The sequence below is a fragment of the Cornus florida genome, unplaced genomic scaffold, assembly GCF_030987335.1.
Source record: "Cornus florida cultivar Cherokee Brave unplaced genomic scaffold, ASM3098733v1 CherokeeBrave_3.0.0_Hap2_Chr11, whole genome shotgun sequence".
NCBI lineage: Eukaryota > Viridiplantae > Streptophyta > Magnoliopsida > Cornales > Cornaceae > Cornus > Cornus florida.
This window is the reverse complement of record NW_026775581.1, coordinates 118932602-118944095: the sequence shown is the minus strand read 5'-3', so window position 1 is coordinate 118944095 and position 11494 is coordinate 118932602. Positions and strand designations below refer to the sequence as shown.

At 33.8% G+C, this 11494-nt stretch overlaps 1 protein-coding gene and 1 long non-coding RNA gene across 2 annotated transcripts; both read right to left on the bottom strand.

Annotated features, from left to right (window-relative positions):
• Positions 1-343: 343 nt before the first annotated feature.
• LOC132286655 (uncharacterized) lies at positions 344-7375 on the bottom strand. Its single transcript, XR_009472832.1, has 2 exons — positions 7068-7375; positions 344-566 (listed from the first exon to the last, which is right to left on the bottom strand). It is a non-coding gene; the product is annotated as an uncharacterized LOC132286655 (long non-coding RNA).
• A 780-nt stretch (positions 7376-8155) lies between these two features.
• On the bottom strand, positions 8156-10830 carry LOC132283614 (G-type lectin S-receptor-like serine/threonine-protein kinase LECRK4). Its single transcript, XM_059785599.1, has one exon. It carries the CDS (start codon positions 10710-10712, stop codon positions 8316-8318), a length of 2397 nt encoding a protein of 798 aa, XP_059641582.1. The 5' UTR covers positions 10713-10830; the 3' UTR covers positions 8156-8315.
• Between the last annotated feature and the right edge of the window lie 664 nt (positions 10831-11494).

The following is an 11494-nucleotide window of genomic DNA, read 5'->3' as shown; positions in this document are numbered from 1 at the left end:
CCAATCTCAGCATACACAATATGATGCTATGAAATGCAATGCATGCCGATGTCGTTCCCCATTTTCAACATTCAAATCAATCACTTTTAAACTGTTAATATAACCCGCCTTTTGGTGACCCCGCAGTGACACGAGAGAAGGATTGACTAGTGTCCTTGACCCTTGGTACTCCCGTGGTGTCATTTTGGACCCAGCTAGCTCAACCACGCTAGGTGTGATACCCCTCGTTTCTAGAGTTACAGGTGATCAAATCCGAGCACAGATCCGAGGGATACCAAACAATCAATATGTAAACAAGCAAGAATAAAACTGAAATAAGATTTAAATAATACTAAACAGAAAGAATACTAATATGAAAATCCTCAAACCTTAAATAATAATTTAATATAATTTAAATCCGTACAACTCGGGAATCCACCTAGTGGACCCCTAAATCCAAATCTTTAGATAAATTTACAGAATTAAAATCCAAAACCATAATAGGAAGGAAATCCTATGTAACCGGTAGAGTGAGTGTCTGTATTTGCATCAACACGATCAAACTCTATGCTGGAACTGGCGAATACCTGAAAAATAGGAGTGGGTCAGGTCCACATGCAAGTTCCAATCTACTACAATCCGTACATAAACCTGATACGCAGATACATCCTAGACAGCTCGGCAATATCTATAATAGTCCATAGATATATAAATACACACTATAGAATGCTCACTAGCCTATAACATAGTTCAGCCTGGGTAGAAGGTGACATATAAAACACGCTTTTCAGCGGCCAAGTACCTAGACCTACCAGGGAACATTAGCTATATCCAGCTACTCAACCTTTGCAATATACGCACCCTAACCGTGATCGGGAAACTCAAGCTCGTATCACGGTACCATAAATATATATATAAATTCCTTCCTAGTGCAGAAAGATAAAACAAATATCCATTATGCCGTTCAACTGTTTTAGTTGACAGGACATGCATCCATGTAGGATTTAACTGTTTTAGTTAATTCATTCCTTATGTATGAAGGGGTAGGACTTAGCTTTTTGATCTAATCCATCCTTGATATGTCACCGTCCCATACCGGTACATATAATGCAAATGATCCTTGAATGATGCAACATTTTCAACAGTTCATCAAATCATACCCACGTAATCCAAATAGTTGATATACAGAGTTTAAATAGTTCATCAACTTGCAATCCAGAATCCATCCATGTAATTAACGAGACAAAGTTTAATAATTCATCAAGTTAAGATCCAGTATCCATCCATGTCATTGACAATTTAATTCATTTAATTAAATTTCAACTAACCCATAGTACAGTCCAGCAGTTGACAATATTAACAATAGTAAAAGTCAATTATAAAGCTGAGAATACCAAACTATAACTCAGAAAAATCCATAGTACTAACCAATAGTTGCTGAAACATAAAGAACAGTTTAACCATTAAAATAACAATCTCCATTTAATTAATGGAACTTAATTTATTGGTTCCTTAATTAAAATTCAACCTATGCACAAATAAGGTCTAATAAATACATGACCCTATTCTGTATCTAACATAGATTTTAAAACCATCCTCCAATCATCTAAGTTGCTAAATTAAATTTACACAACTAGATACTTTACAATCGCCAACAATGTGCGTCATTACTTAAAACTCCTACACTGTGAAAACCCTTAGCATATTAGGATAAATTATTCATTATGAGTCCTAATATAGCATAATATCATGTTTAGATTCCATGCAATAGTCCGTTAATTTTTAAAAACAAAACTTAGCGCACCAGTCCTTCCTATCCGTTAGCAGCGTACAAAGTCGCTTATTTTTACACTGTTTATTCCATTTGCCCTATGAACCAAAATATACAATTAGAGGAATTAAAAACCCTTGAAAATACTTTTAGAGTTCTCATTCCAGTCCCTAAAACCATTTAGAATTTCAAACATAGCCCAAGCAATGCTTAAACAGCTCCAAAATGCATCCAAACGTGTCTTAACCAATGGAGCATGCTCTAAAATAAAAGAGCATGCTCTATTCTACCTAAAGCTGGCTCCCTAACCCCTTGGAGCCGGCTCTAAGAAGGGGGATACGGCTCCCACAATTTGGAGCCCTCTCTCTCTCAGTTTGAGCTTTCTCCTCTACTCCAAACTCATCTCTGCTTCGTCTGGTTGCCATCTGTGCTTCCGGCAAAGCTTCCTATCCGATCCCCAAATCTTTGTAGCATCTTTAGAACTCTATTTAAGTTTCTTATAGTCCTAGAACCCCTCATACTCCAGTGTAAATCAATCGACATAAAGTAAACTCACAACAGAACAGTTTATGCAACAATAAGTTTAAACTTTAAAAAACGCAGAACAGATTACAGAAAACATCTAGCATGCATAAAGTCCATTTTTAAAAGTTTAATTACGTTCCTAGAGTCTATATAAGATGCACAGAACACAAGTTTACAGGAGAGGAATAGACTGAAACTTGCCTTAAGATTCCGGTTTGAAATCTTCATCGTCGTCTCTAAGTTTCAGAGCTTCTCCAAGACTGTTCATTCCTCTAATCACTGCTCCAGTTCAATCTCAAAGTAAACCATTCCCTGCTCCTTGATACGACCTTCAGTTACATTGCTGAAAGCCTTTCCCCAGTTTTCCTTTCATATTTTACTCCTCAGCCTCTCTGTTTCTCTTTTTCTCTAGTTACGGGAACATAGTTTGTTTTTTTACCCTTGCCAGACCTACAACTTATATATATATAGGCTCCATTAAAACCCTAATCCTAATTTCCATGACTCATTATATGACGGCTATACAACATAAACCCCAAACTTAATTTATAAATCATATAAGCCATATACAACACACGTCAGTTAAAACCAAATTAATCAATCAATTAAATTAAAACAAATAATCAATTAATTTAAAATACCAATTAATCATCCAATTAAATTAGAACAAATAAATAATTAATTTAACACAAAAAACAATTCTAATTAAACATATAGCCAAATATTCACATAAAACACAAAATCTAAATAATTAAATAAAAATAAAAATAAAATTCAAAGAAAATTTAATTTAAATTCCAGCTATATCCTTTTAAATATTAGGGGTATTACACTAGGGCAATCTCCCTAGTTCCCTCTAGGCTATATTAACACACCGGCCCTTTGGTACCCCCACAGCGATCGAGTTTTCATAAAACCATTTTATCAAAACTTCACTCCGAAAATCTCCCTTTTTCGTTTCAAAACAATTTTCCCCATTTTCATGCCTAATGACATGCATAAACATTACGTACTTTCTTAATGCCACGACAAATGAAAGATTTTCATACTACACAAATTAACATGCTTCCATATAGCAATTTCTAGTAAGTTACTAACACCATAGGTATAAGAAATTAACACATAAACATGCTTTCCACGTAGTAAGTTTTAACAAATTATCAAGCAGAAAAGCACATAAAGTCAACATTTAAGCATGCTTTTCACATAAATCCTGTAATAGTTATAATTATATATATATATATATGTATATATCTATGAAAGTTATAAGATAAATATATATTTTTTAAGTAAGTGGGCCCCACCAATGTCTTAAGCATCACAAAAGGCCATAAGGCCATTACGTAAACCCATTAGCTTCTCTCTCTCTCTGCTGCATCATTTTACTCACGGCAGTTTCTCTTTTTCTTTCTGTTTTTGCAACTTCAAACCTTATCTAGTTATTTCCTTTGGGAATTTGGTAGAACATTGTGAAACAAAGTTGTAGAGCTCGTCGAGGCCGTCAATTTGATAGGAGCCGATCATCATTTGGCCAAGCTTAGGGATTCCGAAATTAGGGCTTGGATTTGGAGATTTTGGGGGTTTTCACCTCCAATGAGAAATGAGGTTCACTTTTCATAGAACTCTAATATTTTGTAAATGTAACATTAATTATGTTGTGAAACTTTAGTTTAATTAGTATAATGTTGTATGTAATACCCCTAATTTTAAAAGGATATTCTCGGTATTTTTTTTAAAATTATTTTAATTGCATTTAATTATTTAGTTGATTTTTTGGCTAATTGTTTATTGGTTTAATTGATTTAATTGTTTAAATATGTTAATTTAATTATTTGTTTAAATTGAATTGTATGTGATGATGTGTATTTATTTATGAATTTAATTATTTATTTTTATTTTTATTTTATTTATTTTATTTTTATATTTTTAAGGAATTGGATAAGGATAGTAGTAATTGACCAATCAATTGGACTGACATGGACTACTTGGATAAGGGGTTTAATAGGTACGGATAATTACCCATGTATATGTATATTTAATAAATAAATAAATATATATATATAAGGAAAGTCCTTAAATAATAATCTGATATATATTTATATATTATATATAAAAAGGAGTACACATAGATTATACGTAACATATATTTAAGTTACCTTTTTAGTTTTTAAATTTTATTTTATTTTAGTTTGTCTTGGAATGGAAAAAGGATTAGGGTTATTTTAGTTGCCTATAAATATATAACTATAGAGTTGTGAAAGATGTTAGAAAATATATCACGTACCATAGTTTAGAGGGAGAAAGAAAGAAGAGGAAGTAAGAGAAAAAGGAAGAAGGAGGCTAGGGTTTTGATCAAATCCCTAAAGGCAAGTTTTAATTCTTCTCTTCTCCTTTGATTCGTACTCTATGCATGCTAGATTAATTATAGTTTCTTTAAATGAATTAATTGAATCAAATTTTATTGATTAATTTGAAAATTTAAATTCATGTTTTAATAATGAGATTTAATTCTTCTTTTTCTGCCGAACTTAACACTGTTGATGGCCTTAGTTTTTATTTTAATTTATCTATTTTTTTTCACACATGAGTTAGTTATAGCATGAATCAGTTTGGGTGCGCACTAAACGAGGGTAGTAATTGTTTACATGAATCAGTTTGTATAGTATAATATATGAAGTCAAAATTTGAATTTGTTTCCTTTATGAATGCACGCCAAATGAGGCTAATGTTTGCCCGAATCAGTTTGTATACCATATGCATATGAAATCAAATTTTGCAATTGTTTCCTTTATAAATGCACGCCGAACGAGGAATAGAAACATATTGATTTGAATGAATCAATTTGTAATGCAATTGTAATTAGAATCAATATATTGTGCACACCATACGAGAAGAAAGGGCAACTGTTTTAGGAATGCATCAGTTTGGTACATAATGGGTTTGGCATTAAATAAATTTGTATGTAAATCTATTTAATGCTGAAATATTAAATTAGTATTATTATTTTGTTATTTTTGGATTGATGAATCTATATTAAATATTTAATTAAAGTAAATAGATTCATTAAGAATTGGAATGCATGATTTAAGTTTACATGCTAAGTATGGAATTTAATTAATTTAAAAAGGTTAAATTAATTAAATATTGTTGGATTAAATTATTTTAATCAATTATTTAGATTTAAAGTAATTTAATTAGAACTTAGAGATGTACAATTTAGTTGAGATGCATGTTAATTTCTTATGATGTAAATTAAATGCATGCTACTTAGAATTGATATTTTTGCTCAAGTAAATGCAAATGATGTGTTTAAGATTTATATCATGTTTATTTGGATTATTAAATGTAAATATTATTTACATTATTCTTGGATTGAAAACTTTTATTTGATTATGATATGGATTAATGCACCATTATGGGATGGGGGCATATTAGGGACGGATTAACTTAAAAGTTAAGTCCTACCTATTTTTAATAAGGGAACGGATTAACCACAGTGTTAAGTCCTACTTATTCGTGTTAGGTCAACGGAACAGTTGGATGACATATTATTAAAATAATAATTGGATAGTTTATTTTGATGGTTGTATAGGACGGATTTTACATATATAATTATACGCCATGATATGAACTTGAGTCTCAGGATCAGTGGTTAGGGTGCATATATTGCCAGGGATGTGTAGCTCGATATAATGTAGTTGTGTACCTTGGTAGGTCTAGGTACTCATGCCCACTATATGTGCGTTTTGCATGTTGCCTACTATTCAGGTTGAGACAACTCTATAGTCTGGTGAGCTTCCTTTAGTGTGTGTATATCTATATATGGACTATTTAGTTATTGTTAAATTAATTAGGATGTGTACGTGTATTGGGTCTCTGTTTGGGATGTAGTAGGTTTAGAACTTGTATGTGAGCCTGACCCACCATTATTTTTCAGGTGTTCGTCAGTTCCATTCTTAGAGATTGTTCGTGCTGAACAAAGACAATCATTCACTCTTCCAACTCTATGTAGGACTCTTCTTCATGGTTTAATTATTAGTTTTATTTCAGTTCAATTATTTCAGTTAGGAGATTATTAGGGGTCCACAATATGGATTCCCGAGTTGTAGTTTTAATTAATTACTGGTATCAGATGATTGGAGGATTTTAGTATGGGATTTTTAATTATTTTTATTTGAGGATTTTTTTATAAGGATTTATTATTTAGTTTCCTTCAGCTGATTATTTATTTAATTCTTTATTATTCTTTTTGTATTCAAATGCTTGTTTGAATATTAATTGTTTGATATCCCTCGGATCTGTACTCAGACTTGATCACCCGTGACCCTAGAATCGAGGGGTATCATATTGTAACCTATGGACTATTAAATTTAAGTTACATTTTATGGACTATAACTTGATGCAACTAAAGTATACTCCTTATTTGGATGAGATGGAGGAAGGGGACATTTCATATGTATGTAACCATCTTGGGAATGTGATATAATATCTGTATTGTGCGTTGGGACAAGATATGTTAGATTTAAGGCCCAGTGAGACCATTGCATTTATTTTTTGTATTTCAACAGGTCGTAGAGGGACTTTTTCTGCGGAGGTCATGCCGAAATTTTATATATTTTTTATTATTATTTTGGTATCCTTTTGGAACGTTACAAATCCACTTATACACAAAATCATGAATTTCATATACAAAACCAAATCATTTTAGAGATATTCATCTCAAATTAAGCATGCTTAGTTATGATTAACAAAGAATAATTCACAAGGGAGCAAGAGGATTAGGAACCCCTACCTCAATTATATGCAAAACCCCCAAATTCCACCTCAAATCTTAGGATTTTTCGAATTTCCTATAATGCACGAATCAAGGAATTGCTCCTATCAACTTGTAGGCCTCGCCGTGAGCTTCAATTTGCCGCAAACAGCATTTAAAAACACGAAGAATAGAGAGAGAAATTAAGTCTTGAATTTGTAAAATAAAAAAAGAAAAGAAAAAGAGAATGCTGAGAGGAAGGGAGACTGGCAGCGGGAGAGAGAGAATGAGATTACAGAGAACCGAAAAAAACGTGGTCTTATGACCACTTAAAAAAAGCTATGGGTCCCTCCACTATAAGAAAAGAAATATATATATATATATAAACTTAAATATATATATATATATAAACTTAAACATTACAGGTTTTGCTTTCACAATGTTTCATGAGAAGAGTAAAAATAAAAGGGCGTGAACGGCTAGTTTGGTACAATGTAAATGGAATGGAAAGAAAAGAAAAGAAAAGAAAGAATTAACGGATGGAGATGAAAAATTATGTTTGGTATGAATGTTGGAAAGAAAATAAATAAAAAGGGATGGATTAGAAGGTTAAATAAGGCATGAATAGTAATTTTTATTATCATCTCAAAATAAGAGAAAATGGGAGGAAAAACTAGATTTTTTAATATGAAGAAAAGGGTATTAGTATTCTTTCCTCTTTTTTTTTTTTCATTTATTAATCACAAGAAATGTTATCTTTTCTTTTCCAATTTACCAAACATAGACAAAGAATTTTTATTTAAAATGCTACTTTAGAGCACTGCACTTTATTTTTCTAAAAATATAATAACGTAATAATCTTTGAAATGAAATTAAGTTAAACCGGAATTAAGTTCAGATTAATTAAGATTGGGTTCTGGTTAACCAAGCTCAACGTTAATTACATTAACCAAGCTCAACGTTAATTACATTAACACGCATGAAGTAAGGAGATTGCATTATCGTTAAGTTCATCTATCCATTTGTTTCTATGAAAAGTGAACCTCACCTGACACCTCAGACCCATTCAAACTCTATTTCCGTTCATAGGCTTTGTACTAATGCATACAAGTATGTATCCATATATATGAGTGAGTAGAACAAGACGTTTAGTTACAATTATAATAGCACTTGCATTATACGCTTTTACATCATTAGGGAAAATAGAAGTACAGAATAATAATATAGGCGTTACATGAAAGCAGCAAAATAACATACATAAACTACTACAGTGAATTCTGATATTAATTACATGGAGCTATTAGTTGGGCACGGAGGGGTGGCAATGTCGGTAATCCCCTCCAGCATCAGCACTACACTCTTCATTGAAGGACGAAGAACCGGTTCATCCTGAATACACCATAGTCCCACTTTTACCATCTTCTCCAATATATTCTTCTCAACTTCTTCGCTGCCCACAAGCTTGTTCAATTCCCTAGCAACAAAGCACTTGTACACCCAGTTGGAAAGAACAACCTCCTCTGGTTCTGATACATTGACTTCTATGTTCCTTCTGCAACATATAATTTCTAACAACACTATTCCGTAGCTGTAGATATCAACCTTCACTGTTATTGGGATGTTCTTTTGCCATTCCGGTGCCAAGTAGCCTCTAGTCCCTCTGACCTGCGTGAAGGTCCTTGTTTGATCTGGCATCAGTAACTTTGCCAACCCGAAATCAGAGATTTTAGCAGTCCAGAAATCATCCATCAAAATGTTGTGAGGCTTTATATCGCAATGCACGGTGGGGGCCTCACACTCTTCATGTAGATAAAGGATCCCTCTGGCAACATCCAGCGCAATCCTCACTCTCTCATTCCAATCCGGCCGCCTTGGAGCCCGAAACAGAAGATCTGCAAGTGACCCGTTGCTCATAAATTCATAAACCAGAAGCCTCTTTGATCCCTCTGCGCAGTAGCCAAGCAACCGGACTAGATTCTTGTGATGAGTTCTCCCAATTGCTCGCATTTCTGCTCTGAACTCCTTTTCCCCCTCTTCCGCAATCTTCTCTAGCCTCTTCACTGCAATTAGCTTTTTACCTTTGTACAAAGCTCCTCTGTAAACTGTTCCAAAAGAGCCCTGGCCCAATTTCTCTATGAAGCCACTGGTAGCCTTTCGAAGCTCATTGTAAGAATATGACCTCAGGGTGAACTCCTCAATCAGGCCAGAACTTGCAGTTTCCAACAACCTTCTATACTTTAAAATGCGGAATTTGAAAATGAAAAGGCCTGAGAAGGCAAGGGCGAAGCACGAGTAGGTAACCAAGCTCAAACATAGAACAAGAATTAGCACCAATGCCTTCTTGCTTGTGGTCACCACCACCGGTGGATTCGGAAGAATCTGGTTGTTGCTTCTAATGGGTTTTGTACCCACCTTGAAGAATATAGTATCACCACCGTCTGATTGCCTACTAATGTATCTGAGTGGAAGCATGAATTTCATGCAGTATTTTTCCGTAAGCACCGATGCGTCACAAAGACAGTCCTCCAAACAGGACTTGCTGCAGTCATCGCTGGCCACTTCTGCTTCATAGTAAGTACCGTCTAGCGAGTTAAGATTATCAATAGGAACAATGTGATAAAATTCATTTGTTTCCCCATCTTTGCAGCTTCCTAATTTGGTAAAATTCCTCTCGCATCCACTACACTTCTTATTGGGATCAAGAAAATCAGCACCTGGAATACAACTGCAGTAAGGTTTATCGTCATTCAAGTAACAGTAGCTGTTGAAACCACAGAAACCCTTCACATTACACATGTTTTCAATTGCTTTCCACTCTATCACCGGTTCAGAGTTGCCCCTGGGATGAGAATACAGTCTGAAATTTCCATCAACATCAAGGGTTGCACGGTGGACAACTGTATTGTTGCTAAGAGATGAATCACTCAATGATTTGATTGTGGTGGAATCAGTGTTGTTGATGAGGAGCAGTGAACCGCTACTGTTTAGATAAAGATGAGTCTGGGGGTCAGTCCAAGTATTCGAAGTCCAGTAACAATCTGTCCATATATCTTCAGTATTCACAGGATATGCAACCAGATTCCCATCATACTGCATCTTGAGACGAAACTTTCCAGTGGAGTGGTTTGTTTCAGAGAAACTAGAAAACAACGAATGCCCAGTAGAAAGATTTTGGCCACCTAAAATGGTATCAGTAGGAAAGTCGAAACTCTGCCAAATGACAACGAAATCCTTGCTGTATAGCACAAAATTTCCAGAGTCGAGCATGGAAGCAAAGGAAGCAGAGTGTGGTGAATTGGCAGTGATTGATCTATCTTCACTTTGGGCAGTACTTCTCAAGAGAAGCTTACCGGTTGTAGTGAATTCCAGTGTAGCATTTGAGAACACCGGTGGGTCATCACGATTGGCAGTCCATACCGTAGTATTTTGTGAGCCTGCCCCACCCACCAACCAAATTCCCACTTTAAAGCCACCGCCTTGCTGGTAAAATCCAAATGCAAAACGGCCGGAAGGTGACTGCCATGGTTGAGTGATTGGGGTGAGAGAAGTGCCCGGGCTTATCGAATTGGACTGCTTTTGCTGATCGGCACCAACAACCGCTTCAAAGCATACAAAGATATGGATTAAGAGAACAGCACAAGTAAAAGAAGCCATATATGAGAGGGAATATGGAGAAATTGGCATTCCTAATAATTTTTGCTTACTATTTAAGCGACTTGTATTAAAGAAGAGAGTCTATGCATAATACTCGAAGAAGCTCAATGTCTGTGAAGTAATAATTATCACATGTTTTCTTTTAAAATGCGCTGTCATTTATGTGCACATTTTTCTTCCTTGACTGGCTCAGAAAAAAAAAAAAAAAAAAAAAAAAAAAATTCAAGTTTGGAAAAAAAAGAAAAAAAACTAACAATGCACGAAATTTCTAGCTAGAAAGCAGAAGGAACAGCTGAAGCAAAAATGAGTCTTTTATAAAAGGCAGACAACCACAATTCTCACATTAATATTTTACGTAATTCACTACCAATGGTAAAATACTAAATTGGATGCTAAATTTATATTTTGACAGTGTTATAGTATCAAAATACTATATTTTAGCAATTCTGTTCCAATGATACATTTTATGCAAAATGCTATTTTTTTACACAACCATTATTCTTTTTCAACTACCATTCCCACTATTAATGTTAATATTATGCACATTCCAAGTCAAGTTGTGGACATTAGAAGGAAACTAAAATTAAACTTAATTAAAAAGAATAAAAAATCTAAAATATCTGATCAAAAAATGATCCAAATATATATATATATATATGTATATATAAATTTATATGTTATATATATATATATATATATATATATATATATATTGGGGGGAGGGGGCACAATTTCATAATATATATATATTTTTAATATATATTTAGGGCAAATCATTTCAGCCTCCCAAATCACCATATATAGTTTTAGGG